General features: G+C 38.8%; 1 protein-coding gene across 6 annotated transcripts; it reads left to right on the top strand.

Annotated features, from left to right (window-relative positions):
- The first annotated feature begins 12 nt into the window (after positions 1 to 12).
- On the top strand, positions 13 to 14,234 carry Hr39 (Hormone receptor-like in 39). Of its 6 annotated transcripts, none has more exons than XM_064116477.1 (7): positions 23 to 154; positions 1,227 to 1,334; positions 2,369 to 4,340; positions 4,408 to 4,614; positions 7,368 to 7,725; positions 8,280 to 10,381; positions 10,795 to 14,234. In XM_064116477.1, the coding sequence occupies exons 5-7, from the start codon at positions 7,551 to 7,553 to the stop codon at positions 11,059 to 11,061; spliced, it is 2,544 nt and encodes an 847-aa protein (XP_063972547.1). In that variant the 5' UTR covers positions 23 to 154; positions 1,227 to 1,334; positions 2,369 to 4,340; positions 4,408 to 4,614; positions 7,368 to 7,550; the 3' UTR covers positions 11,062 to 14,234. The 6 variants fall into 6 exon arrangements, with proteins under 6 accessions (XP_063972544.1, XP_063972547.1, XP_063972546.1 ...); XM_064116476.1 differs by having other exon boundaries at positions 4,408 to 4,625; XM_064116479.1 differs by lacking the exons at positions 2,369 to 4,340; positions 4,408 to 4,614.
- The last annotated feature ends 205 nt before the right edge of the window (positions 14,235 to 14,439 follow it).

The raw sequence follows: 14,439 nt of genomic DNA, 5'->3' as shown, positions 1-14,439 counted from the left end.
CACCACTGGCTGAGGAGAGACTGAAAGAGATAAAGACAACGAGGAGAACATCGGAAAGGAGTGCGTGCCCCTGTGTGTCCTGTTGGTTTTGTAGTTGTATTGGTCGAGCATCGCACACACTCATCAACTCAAGGAACCCACGGTGAGGCATGAGGTAAGTCACGAGCGAGGCCGATCACGGTGAGAGTGCTCCTGAAATCGGCACTCCAATGTGTATGTCTCTTTCTCTCCTCCCTCCTCCCCCCCCCCCTTATGCGCGATCGTTTTTCTCCCCCTGTTGCGGGTTTTAAACATTAAAAAAAGAGATTACCAGCCACAACTTTGCGACACTCGCGAGGTTATGTTCACCTTCCACGTTGCGATCTTTGGCAATTATTTTATTTGAGCTGAAGGTGAGTTTATAGAGTTTATCCATCTGAATTTGCTGATCAAGTCGAATCAAGATCATCAGAAAAATAATTCATATTGTTAGTATTCTAATGCTGCATTAATGGCTAATGATAAATGAGCATTCAAAAGGGAAACAATTTATCAATCATTAGTGGACCACAATTTATGTTCATGATTGCGTCAATGCAAACTGAAAAATAAAGAATCCGCATTTCTTCCATTATAAATAATGAAATTAAATAATTTTTTTATTATCACTTAATTATTATATAGATATCATCCTTTGATTTCGCAAGATGTGGAACACTAGATAAACTCTCTTTTACATTGGAAATAAATTTCCATATAATAAATCCAACTCGCCAACTAGTAATTTATTGTTATTCTTCATTTAATCTCAGTTTTACCGTAAAAATTCCTTGAATGAGAAAAAAAGGAGAAAAAATTGGTTGGAAGTAGATATGAAGACTCCTGTTGATATTTCGGCGCAGAGCGAGGTCTCTGACAGTGTGACCGGCCTTGAGCTGCCCCGCACCGCCCCTATCCTCCCTTTCTACCCCACCATAACCACAGACGTATACCACTTCGTTTCCCATCGGAGCCAGCAACCACTTCACCAAATGATCCTCCTCACCGTCTACTTTCTTATCTTTTTAGCCGGTGTTCTCAATCCTTTCTTCTACCCATAGCTCATTACACATTATTTACATTAATTATTAGTACACTAAAATATTTCAATTAATGACGTTTGAGCCAACAGTTTGTGTGGGAAAGAAAGAGAGAGAGAGAGAGGGAGATAGTGAAATAAATATAAACGAGAATGAATCTTTTTTTAGTGGTATATTGTGGATTACGGTTGTGCCATTGAAGCTGCTCAATTGCACAAACTCGTTGGTGAATTCACATCTTGTCTCGCGAGGACTTCGTGTCACCAACCTCGTGAGGTACGAGTGTATCTTTTTCTGTATGAAATAAGGAATATAAAACACATGACGACCTTTTAAGAAGCCAACCGACGGTCAATGATCGTGAATAGTATGGAATCACTTCCGCCTTCTGACGAGTCGATGAGGTTCCTTTTTAATCCCACGCACCCTTGACAACGTCTTCACGGTGCTCCATCATTCACATTCTATTTATCCTTCGTTGTTTTCTTTTTTCGTTTTTTTTTTTTCATTCAACTGCCCTTCCTAGCAAAGAGAGAAAAATTAAATGAAAATTATCAGAAAAAACTGGAAAATTTCAATAACAAGTGTGAGTCAGAAGTGGAAACAATGAGTCGTTCACTAATTTTTTCCCAATGACTGGAGAAATTCCGCGGAACGGAAATTAGAAATAAATGCCCAGCTTCATAAAAGTCGTCAAAAGTTCAAAAATTTTTTATTTGGGAGGCACAAAAAAACACAATTCCCCTAACATTTTACTTATATGGAAAATTTACAAGACAACTAAATTTTTTTTTCTTCCATTGCTATAAAAAAATGTAAAAAACAATTCTTCATGAATTATGCAAATTGTTCTGTAATTTGTGCCAAATATTCCTCTCTTCTTGTAAAATTCTTCTCTTTCACCCGTTATCTAATATTATATACTCATACTCCTCCCACAATCGACGCCTATAAATTCGTGTTTTTCCGTTAGATCAGAATACCTTATCTATGGTGTACATTTGTTGATTCATGATGTTGAGATGGCGTGTGCATGAATTTTTTTTCTCTTTCATTTCTCATCGAATTTTTATTTCTCTTTATCTCCATTTCATAGTGTATAACAAGGCACACGCGATTCGTACCTACGGATTCCGTGCGTGCTGGATAATCTTATGCAATCCAAGTCCAGGGGTGATGAATACCGTGATCTTTTATTATCTCCAAGACATTCTGCATACGGACGCATACGTCCTACCTATATCTCCCTCCAATATCATTGTGTCGCAATTTTCCATTTCTTATTTCTTTCTTTCGTCGGTGTTTTACAGATATGAATTTTCATTCACCTTCAGCCCAGAAGTAACTATTTCATGGTGCAAATCGTACGGTATTTACTGAAACGTCCACACTACTGGTATATCTCCTTAAGATCTTTGCGAGCTGGGATAAGACAGGACGAGAGTTTATGAATATTGATGAACATTTGTCGTCGACGGGCCTGCCGCACCTCATCGATTTTTACTACTCTCCTCCATTTTTCCCAATTTCCTTTTTTTTTCGACATGCGTGAGAGGATTTTTATTGAGTTTTTTTTTTAAGACTAATCTGCACGTCTCCTGACCCAACATAACGCTACTCGCCCGTTCAACCAAAGGGGGCAACAATCTAACTGTACATTTCTGCTCTCTTGCGCGAACGACCACCGACCTTATGCTCGCGTAGTGTTGTACATAGATTTCCTTACCCTCCCTTCCTATTTTTAAAATTGACACCTCAGGCAGACATCTCTGTCATTGGATTTTTTTTTTCATTCAAAGAACAAAGAGATTCAGCGTGTTCTGATACACCAAATGCGAAGTTGCTCTCTTATTATATATATAGTGCAGTCGTTCTTTTTATTTCATTAATAGTATCCATCCGAACAATGCAAATTAATTTTTCATTGAAGAGATAATTGTCTCACCGCACGGAGAAAAATATTGAGTAAAAATTGCGGGACTAAAGTTCGCTTACTGATTACAGATGTGACGAGGAAAACTTGAATGTCTGTATGATAATTTTTTTAACCGAAAACTCTAATAAAGATACATATTTTTTATTAAATATTTCTCTCCCTGCGTGGTGCGAGAATTCAAGCATTTATCTAGCAATGATCCGCATGGAAATACCTCTCGATTCACCGATTCTTCTTTCCATTACTGCAACCACATTTCTTCCTGTTCACCTCATCTCTTTCATGTTCCCACCACTATTTACCTGTTTGGTGAGAATGAATGGTAACTCTCGCGTCGCACCCAGGAGGAGAACGTTCGTCCTTTCGATTACGTCTCTGACGTCGTCCTCGATTGGATTTATGTAACTTAACCAGCATATGTGCGTGACACGAATCAATCTCCATGTGAACATCACTTGCTGCTCTCTCTCTCTCTTGACAAAAATTCCTTCTATCAGGAATAGATCGGAACATTTATTTTTATCCCTCGATTCAGTAGTACGCCATTGTTCACAATGGTAAACCAGCTCTGTGACGTATTGAATTCCATATAACACTGGCCTTTAATAAGTTGGATATGCCAGAGTGGAAAATAAGATTCTGATTGTTGCATAGCAGGAAAAATAATTTATTCTATCGAATTTTGCTGGACAAAGTGGAATAAAAGCATCACTACAATCAACACTCTGATCACTAGAGTATGGCAATTTTCATCTCTATTTATCCTGCGGCATGATATTAAAGATATGTGATGTTTTGTACAACAAGCGGCAAGGACCGTAGTCTGGGTGAAAGGAAAACACGCAAGTACAGTATCCACAGTAGTTTCATGAGCTCCACTGCTCGCTGGTGAACACAGGGGTGCCCAGGAGAGGGGCACATAACTAGGATTGACATAGAAACGGAGTGAAGCTGGCATTTTGAGAAGTGAATTTACCCGGTGGGAAGGGGGGATGTATAATATCTAATGGACCAGCGGGCATGCGGAGGAAGAGAGAGCTCAGTGAATATTATATTTCGCAAGTTCCCGCGGAGAGAGGTACTGCCTTTAATCGTTCTAATATTTATTGCTGATTCGGTGAGGAATAATATTGCATAACCAACGTCTATGTGACACAACTCCACTCGGCATTTTTAATCTCTTAATTTGTGGACTTTTTTCAATTTAGAGAGGGGTCTACACGATCTGTCAAGACATTTCAGCATGACTTTGACTTCCCAATTCTCTTGGAAAATTGGGTGCGGTCATCGATCCTAACACGGGACAATATATACAAACAAGGGAAAACTATGTTCTTCCTATATATGTATACCATAGTTATTTTGATAATAGATCTATGTTTTTGAACTCGGTTGAAAATATTTCCTTTTCAGCTGGCAGAAAATACCTAATTAAAAGACATAATTAAACAAACTATTGACAAAGGAAATGAAAGAAAAAAGGAGAATCGTCTGAAGCGAGAGAAGATGAAGAGGAGACGTCGCACTCTCCGAGCATCGCACTGATCCAGCCTGACTGCACGCGGCACGAACTACATGGTGGGGCTAGGGGACCTTGAATCGCGTCACGTGACCACCAAGGTGCATACAGGGTAGGGCGTCGAGGGCCTTGACCTTACCACCAATACACTGACAGTCTCATTTTCGTGTGCGCCGTCTATATATGTATATCCCTCACATGTCGCGACTTCTCTCTCACTCTCATTCTTTCGGTGCGGCGTTTTCTCTTTCTCTCTCTGACTCTATCATCTCAGTCAGAACTTGAAGAGGCTGCGCACTCTCTGCTACACGAGTGACTTACTACCAACAGCGTCCGAAAAAGCGTAGAACTTCCGACACTTTCTATTCTTCCGGCTTCTGTCTCTCCTTCAACATTCACTTAGAAATTTCTTCTTCATTTTTTTCAATGAATAAATGACTCATTCGTCAAAATGGCATGTCTCTAATTTTTATTTTTCTTCTGGCGGAGAATTTGTTGAGGAAAATAAAAAAATTGAGAGGAACCGTTGATTTACGTAGATGCGTCTGTGATTCATTCAATTTTGTTATGAGCCCTAGCGTTGTTTCACTGATATCGTTTGGTTGGCTGTCTGTCTCGTATTTTCTTCCAAGAGTTGAATGAATACAATGATCGGTGAAACTGAATTCTTTTCTATTTAACATGCTAATATAAATAGTAAATATATTTCTATTTAATTGTTTAGTATTTAGTAAATCCTTTTTCACATATCATTAAAATAAGGAAGGGCGAGAATTTTTCGGTGATTCGATGAGGGGCATGTAATAAACGCACTCGTCGCTCTTCTTTGGCATCGAGCTCTTTTCACCTTCGCATCTTTTTATATCTGTGTACGTCTCTCACTTGCCACCTCAACCGCTTCAGCAAACTCATCTCTTTCATTTACATCCATGCAGTTGGTCTTAAATGCATTTTACATGTCCATTGGTGAATAAAAATTGTAAAAAAATAATCAAGTAAAAATTATCCTAGGGAATACTCGATAATTAATACAACGACAATTATTCATTGATTATTATTTCTATTTTATCCTTTATTTTTTATGCATCAATGGTAGAGATTAATTGCTTTGCACAACACGAAAGTGCGTGAGCGAGATCAATTTAACGACGGTCTCACGATAGATATGTGGAAATGATTGAGAAATCGACGGTAGGAAGCTGAAGGGGAGGCAAGAAAAGTGAGTGCAGTGGTGTGTGGAGCAACGCCCAAACCAGATAACCAGCCGTACAACCATTGCACACACGCACCAAGCGATCTTTAAATGTATGTGTTATGACTCTCGCAGAAAATGTTGGAGCCGGTCTCGATGGAATAAAGAGACAGCGAACAGTGGAGAGGGGAAAAATGGGGAAACAAGTCGAGTGGTGGCCCGTCAGGAATGCAGGTCCTGCCATTATCCATTTATTTATTCATCATTCTTCTTCCTAGGGAAATTAAATGTAGATAGTGAACTACCACCGATCTGTTGTACGGTGAAAAATTCTTAAAGCATTTACCGCCGAGCTAGAAATATCAAAATATGAACAATCATCTCAATACTGAGCCCTTTTCCTCCATTACACGCTGGTAATAAAAATCATTTAATCTTTAAGCATAATTTACCAATCACTGCTCGGCCGAATTACTCTATTCTCTACTAGAAGTCCTTGTCTACTCAGATAATTCGTGGCTCGAGTGATACATATGCAGTCAATATTAATTTAATCCGACTTTATTTTATCTAAAGTCTGTTCAGAATCACTTTTACTAGGCGAAAGGAAGAAAAAAATGTCTTTTACGGGTTGGAGCATCATCAAGGGTTTGGATCGACGTCCCTTTGGAGTAATTGTAAAAAGACTCATATCTTTTTTACGATGGAAATGTGTGAAAAAAATTAAATGTTTGGATATCTACTGATGTTTAGTGCGAGTTTCTAGCAGTTGGATAAAACCGTGGGGAACAGGTTCTACTCGCAAGGAGACTGAAAAATGAAAATATCCCGAAAATTAACTATTCAAGACGGCTATTACATAACGCGAGCCTTCCACGAGTCCAAAGAATTTCCGGTATTATTGTGGTTAAAATTGGAGTTGAAGATTATTCAACAAATTTGCCATTAGCCAAATTCGACGCAGCCTCATATTGTTATAACACACTTGGTGGTCCGTGAAATGTGTGTGTCTCCCCTAGCGACCTCGTGTCAAACGTACTATATCCATCCTTTTCACTTCACCTCATGCCTTCCCCTCGCCACTCCACCCTTTCACCACACGCACATTTCTCGCAATTTTTATCTTTTTTTTCTCTCTCTCTCTCTCTCTCTCTCTCTCTCTCTCTCTCTCTTTTTATTCCTCACACGCTTTCTCATGAGTTAACCATGCGTCATATTACTGTGACTTTTTTTTATCCTCATAATCCCTCCTGGGGCCCTGAAGACAACCACCGTCGTAGCTGTTTACTTGTCTGTTCTCTCGAATTTTCATGGAGCGAAATTATGCACCCTCTTCGAAGGTATCTTTCGCCTAGTTATCTCCGACTTTTCTTATAAATTTATCTAATTCCCTCCTGCTGATCCAGCCTTTTTCTGTATCCTCATTCACCACCATGTATTTATATCGTCTGTGTTGGCCGCCATGTGCGCCTCCATTTCCGCGCGAAGGTCGTTCACGGAACCGGAAGTGGGCCGTCCTTGCTTGAACGACCGTTACGTACTCACTCCAGAAGGCAGTTTGGCTATTGTCCAACGTTCTAACTCCCCCCGCCAACTTAATATTTTAACATATCCTTGAGATTGACCTCGTCTATTTTACCTGAAATGTGATGCTTATTCCAGAACACAAGCTGAGGGTGACACCCGAGGAGTTTAAAATATCTGGGAGTAGCTGTAATCGACGGGGATCTTGCTCAGGATGCTGAGCAATCATCCTACGTTGATAGGCTTAGGGTCACGTGAAGAGGAGGAAGAAGGTGCGTGGCTATTTGCCCGAGGCTGGATACACGTCCTAAACAGCTGAGAATGTCGGAACAAAACGGTCCCACCGACGGCCCTGGCTGGTGGCCACCAACGCAACCATGGAAGAGTTCATCGACAACTGTTGCTGGTACATCGGTTGTAACACGCAATCCTGAGACGGGGAAAAATGTATCAGTTACGACAATCAATGTACCACCACTACAGGCTATGCACGATGGTAAATAGTATGATTGAATTTTATAATAAGTTTTTTTCCCAATACTATACTCATACTCAACTTGCGGTTTTCACTCCACTCATTTATGTGGAGAAATTGGAAGGGGGATTAATGCTTTGGCTTTCAGGCACCTACCCGGCGAGATTATTACTGCACACCCTTTCCTTCTCACTTCCACTCACGCAATTCTCTTACGACACTTGTTCACATAAACCTGTTGAATTTTTGAGCCGTCAAACGTAAATTTCATACGCATTCCATGGAGTTCAACATTTTTCGTTGGGCAAACACTGATAGATATAAATCCCCGGTTTTCTATTTGTATACAGCCTTAAATACTAAATACTACGTCATTTAATATTTAAGTGTATTGAAAATAGAAAATATCAATTAATGTAATATTTGGAATATATTCATTATAAGTCACAAATAGTATAGCATAAATATTCCGCTATTCATTTACTTAGTATTTTGTAAATGTTTTTTTCGCCTGTCATTGAAAGCAAAGTAAAAAGATAATAATGATTGATTATTATACTCTGTTTTGTTGCCAGGAAAAAGTGTCAAATACCTGGGTGGTCAGAATGGCGTGACAGTATCGGTGGTATCTTCCTGCGGTAGTAGTTCCAGCCCCGGTGGTATAAATGGTCCTGAAGCAAATTCTGTGGATGATCTTGAGGACAGCGATGGCGAAGTTAGTAAGATCGACTTTCGTGGTGTCAATTTACGAACTAAAAAAAAAAGAGACGGCGATCCAGACTGCGGATCGAATGCCGATGATACACATGAGCAGCCAGAGCGACCAATGTCATGGGAGGGTGAATTGTCGGATCAAGAGATGTCTTCCAATACTATTACAAATCAAGAGCACGAAGAGACTTCAATGGAGGGAGTGCAGGTCTGCAGTGCAAGTCCTGGTCCACAAGAGCAAAAATTTCCGATAAAACCAGAGCCAGATTTTCGCTCCAGTGACACTGCAATGCCCCTATCCCATGGTCAGGGCCTTCAGCATCCCCAACAGCAACAGCACCATCCTCAACAGAGGGACTTGGAGCAGAATCAGCAGAGTGATTTACCGCTTTTAGTGGGAAAACTTCTCGGAGGTTACAATAGTTCAACCCCCAACCACAGTCCAATCCTGAATCCTCGACATCATCTCCAGAAACACGGTCACACGAGGTCGCAGGTCCCATCGCCCGACTCAGCTATACACTCAGCCTATAGTGTCTTCAGTTCTCCAACTCAATCGCCTCACGCAGCTCGACACAATGCCCTTGGTGCTGGTAGCCCAGTGCCATCATCATCCCTCTCATTATCACGTCACAGTTTCAACAATTCAACATCATCACTCTCCCTTTCCCTGTCTCACTCCTTATCTCGCAATAATTCAGACGCCTCGAGCAGTTGCTACAGCTACGGCTCCCTGAGCCCACCCACCCACTCACCAGTTCAACAGCCCAGGCACGCCCATCCCCATCATCATCAACTACCCCAAGGTAGTCCTCTGCATCTGCCCTCAGGTACAGCGACAAACTCAGCCCATTATTCAAATCCACCGGATTTACCAAATGACGTACATACCGATGATCAGGAGGATTGTAAAATACCATCTGCACCTTCAGGCATATCAACGAGACAACAACTCATCAACAGTCCATGCCCAATATGCGGTGACAAGATAAGTGGCTTTCATTATGGTATATTCTCGTGTGAATCGTGCAAGGGTTTCTTCAAACGTACTGTACAAAATCGTAAGAATTACGTGTGCCTGAGGGGCGCCGGTTGTCCTGTTACTGTCGCTACGCGAAAAAAATGTCCAGCATGTAGGTTTGATAAGTGTCTCAACATGGGTATGAAGCTCGAGGCAATACGTGAGGACAGAACAAGAGGTGGTAGGAGTACCTATCAATGTACATATACGCTACCAGCTAATCTCATAGGTAACACGACTGGTGGTTTATCTGGTGATAAAATGAATGCTGGTAATTGTAGTCCAGCGCCAACGGGGGATCACCATCATTCATCAAGACATCACTGGAATCATTCGCATAATAAAATGCAAGTTGTACCACAGTTGCTTCAAGATATCATGGATGTTGAGCATCTTTGGCATTATAATGACAATGATAGGGCAGGTCAGGGGAATGGAACTGGAGGCCTTGGTGAATCTCTGGGAATTCCCACCGGGAGCAATGGGAATTTAGACTGTCGAGGCGAACCACCATGTCCAAGCCCTGGACCATCGCCCAATCATCAGGAACCAAATTCTTCAAATGATCAGACTAATTCTGGGACCAATTCCAGTGGAAATGGGAACTCCTCTCAGCCACCGGATTTTCTATCGAATTTGTGCAATATCGCTGATCACAGACTTTATAAAATAGTCAAGTGGTGCAAGAGTCTGCCGCTATTCAAAAATATATCAATTGATGATCAAATATGCCTTCTTATTAATTCATGGTGTGAATTATTACTGTTCTCATGCTGTTTTCGGAGTATGAGTACGCCTGGTGAAATAAGGGTATCCTTGGGAAAGTCAATTACACTTGAACAAGCCAGGCAGTTGGGTTTGGCTACTTGTATCGAGAGGATGCTTGCTTTTACGAATAACCTGAGACGACTGAGGGTTGATCAATACGAATATGTGGCAATGAAGGTAGATAGATAGTATTTTTGTTACACGTTCATTATGGCTCAAGATATTTTTGCTTCCTAATAGAAGCAATTAATTTTCATTGGAAATTGAAAAATTGTAAAAATATCCAGTTTGCTGGCCAACTTTAGAAAATTGGAGGATTTCAATTCCGTCATTCTCAGACAATTCCTATGTGTTTCACCATGGTTTATTGCAATAACTATTCAATCGATTTTGATTATTTTTTTCAAAAAATTTATTTGATGTCTACCTTTTCAAATGATAAAAGTATTTTATAATCAGACTATTATTATTGGCCTGAAAATTAATTTTTATATCTCAAAAACTAATCACACCTAGTTACAATCACTATTAAAAAATCAACTCGCTCAAAAAATGATTCGCTTTATCAAGGAATAAATATTTCATTGCAGGTAATAGTTCTATTAACTTCTGACACAAGTGAATTAAAAGAACCTGAGAAGGTCCGTGCCTCCCAAGAGAAAGCACTCCAAGCCCTTCAGCAATACACGATAGCGAGATATCCCGAAATGCCAGCGAAATTTGGAGAACTCCTTCTTCGAATACCCGATCTCCAGAGGACATGCCAAGCCGGCAAAGAATTGTTGAGTCAAAAGCGAGCAGAGGGCGAGGGTAGCTCTTTCAATTTACTCATGGAACTCCTTAGGGGCGATCACTGAACGAACAAATCCAAATATTTTGGTTTTCAAGGAAAAAAAGAACAATAACGACATATTCTTCCAGGGGGACAAATTATCAAACCCACAATTCCTCGCTTATCGAGTCCGTGAGCGACCGGGAATCAGGTTTTAATTATTAAGGTGATAGTTCGATTGACTAGAGAGAATCTAAATGAAGAAAATATACAAAAAAAATGACTGTAACTTTGCGGATCGGTCGTTATAACGATTAGCTCACTGGTGAGGGGACATACATTCTTTTTTACAAGACAAAAGAATTATTCTAAAATTAGAGTGATAGATGACTTATATGATAATATATATTTTATACTGAGAAATAATGCTTCCATTGAAGATGAACGGAGGGCTCGCGCTCTTGCATTCCTGCCTTGATACACAGGAGTTCTTGTTTATTGATAATTTTTTTTTTCGTTTTTTTTTTTAAAGAAAAAAGGAGCCTGTCCGATTATTGTTCGTAGCGTCCAAGCGTGCGTCCAGGTGCAAGTGAGACTGAAATTTTATTAGAGGCGAGGGCTTGGTGGAATTGGACGCGCGCACTATTTTCTATTTCTCCTTATTATAATGTTACAGATGTGGTGAAAGGATGAGTGAATGGATTCTGTTTTGTATGTATTTGCAAATGATGAGGGAGCACATAATTCGTAATATTGCGGCGAATCCAACCAGTATTTTGTACCGTTTTTTTAACGTTTACTTAATGGCAAAGCGTAATTGTCTCCCAGTAATGACAATGTACTTAAAAAGCAAAAGAAACAAAAAAAAAGGATTTAATTTTAAATGCTTCATGATTTAAATAGCTTACGTAGCCATGTGCCTTTTCTGAGATGGCAATTTGAATTTTTTAGATGTTTTTTTCATTGAATTCAACCACATGTTCGTACTTTACTATCTATTCGTGTCGTTTAATGTAATTTTTCGGCGGATTAGGAGAAATTTTTGTGAAGTTTAAACTAGCAATTTACTCACCAGTGGGAAATTCCAATTGATTGACTTTTTATGAGCGTAAGATTCCCACAATCATGAGCAAATGAATTGCTCATGCTTTTATATTCCCCTGAGTGGATTATTTCCCTAGTTTCAGCTTCATTAAATTGTTTTTTATTCAGTGCCTGCGTCGAACAACTGTCAGTTGCTGGACGTTAATTATTCCGTGACTGAATGTATGAGTACTAATAGCTTAATATCTAGTGTATACTGGTAAACATGAAATGATATATGGAGTGGATTTGAAGCCGTTTGGCCCCAGTCTTTTAGAAAAATTTTATTATTTTTTTTATTTTTTATTTGGTGTCTATGTTTCACGCGCCGTGTATCGTAGTTGATACGCGTTCTAGCGCGTGCATTGTTGGCCTTTTGTGCTCTTTCGGCATTTTCCTGCGATGCCGTAGGGGGCGAATATCATAGTTGTAGAAATAAAAATGGAGAAATCCACGTGAACTCAAGGTGAGTATCACCGATTATATTGCCGATTTTTTTCTGTGGTTGTACATGAAAAAAAAGACTTTTTCATTTTTTTTAGATTTTTTTTTACACATCCGGTAAGCAGTCATACATATTTTTTAAATTTCATCTTTAAATGCTCATTTGAAAACAATTGAAATGTCGTCTTATCTGATGTACAAGCACAGAGGGAATCAGTGCTGTGATCGACATTGCTGAGGTCATTGATCACATTGAATACACATGGAATACCTCAAATTGAAACGTTTTTGATGAAAACATTTTTGTAATGCCCAACAAAAAAAAAAGACTGCGATGTAGAGAAAAGTGGAGTACATGTAGTGAACATGATGAATCACCAAATATGCGTGGGACAAACGTGCATTAATGAAGCCCGATGATCATGGGCTTGATAGTTTTTAGTATACGCTGGCGATACTTTATGATCATTGTGGATGAAGTGACAAACCACTCGTTAATCCCCGCATACTAAAAATTAATTCGATTGTTCAACATTTCGATATCACTGAGTGATTCTGGAATAATTATGAATGAATGTTTGGCAACTGAAGTTCCGATGGTGTAAAAAACCGACTGATGAAATAAATAAACTTCATCATAATACTTAATGTAATGGTAATAGGAACAAAAAAAGTATCCAGTATTCCCGATGATTCATAATAAAATTGGTATTATAAATGTTAAAAGTGAATGTCAGTTGGGTTAGGACGAGGAGACTTGTAAATATTGAGATGAAAAAAAAAATATAGAACAAAACATTTTATAAGTTCGAGACTCGTCAACTTAGTGCAAGATGAATGAGGGAAAGTGATGCTGATTTATGAAAAATGTTTAACCGAATACAAGTACTTTTTTTCAACAATTAAGCGTTGAAAGTAAATGATAAAGATCAATATTTGCCTGTTGAAAAGTGACTATTCTATGTTTATATTTGATAATATAGCTATTTCTACGTCTTTTTAATGTAATACTTATGATTACAATTCGAGAAAGATTGTTTTTTACGTGAACAAATGAAAAAAGAAATCCCATATTGATTAAATTATTTATACCCTCGTTCATGGAACGCAATAATAATGTAAAGAAAAATCATTTCAAAAAATAAATGCAGCTATTTTTTGTAAATCAGGATCATGGCTGCACGTTGCGTATCTACAAGGATTTTTATCACAAACAATGAGAGATTTATATGTAGAAACATTCGCCAATGATGACAATATTTAGGTGAAACGTTGAAAATAAATCGAATTGCATTAGATATTCGAAAGAGCTTAATAATGACAGACTGTATTTTCAATTAAATCCATAAAGAAGACATCTATGAATAATAGTGATACAAATTGATAAGCCTAAGCATTAAGCTGAAGAAAATAAAGAGCCAAGCTATAATAATGAAAGATATCCCTGTAGCAGTAACACATTTGACAGATACTCATCAAGTATCTTCATCATCGTGATGTTGTACACGACAATATCAAAAAACAGTCTAAATCCGTGGTTAATGAGTCATAAAAAAAAATTCTATCATCGAAGCTTGACTTGTGAATGAGAGAACGTTTTTTGAAACAATTTAATTCTATATTCAATATAGGCACAAGGCTATTTCAAGTTGATACAGTGGAACGTCGCGGTTTTATAAGCAGTACGAATTTTCATTGAAAAATAAAAGAAAAACTTTTTACAGAAGTAAATGTTTTTAGTTGTTTTTTTACTTGAAAAAGTAACGATTCCTCTATTTTCTAATTTTATTTCGCATCGGTAGAGATCATCTTGCGTAATAATTCAAAAAGTTGCGCCAGCTGGATATCTCAGTCGGTAAAAATAATTATATATCAACTCATCAATCCTACCAACAGCCCGGGAAAACATACTGGTTTTATTGTCGTTGATTTGGAA

This window comes from Diachasmimorpha longicaudata, chromosome 3, assembly GCF_034640455.1.
Source record: "Diachasmimorpha longicaudata isolate KC_UGA_2023 chromosome 3, iyDiaLong2, whole genome shotgun sequence".
Classification (NCBI taxonomy): Eukaryota; Metazoa; Arthropoda; class Insecta; order Hymenoptera; family Braconidae; genus Diachasmimorpha; species Diachasmimorpha longicaudata.
Note: the sequence above shows the minus strand (reverse complement) of the source record. Positions and strands in the feature narration are given on the sequence as shown.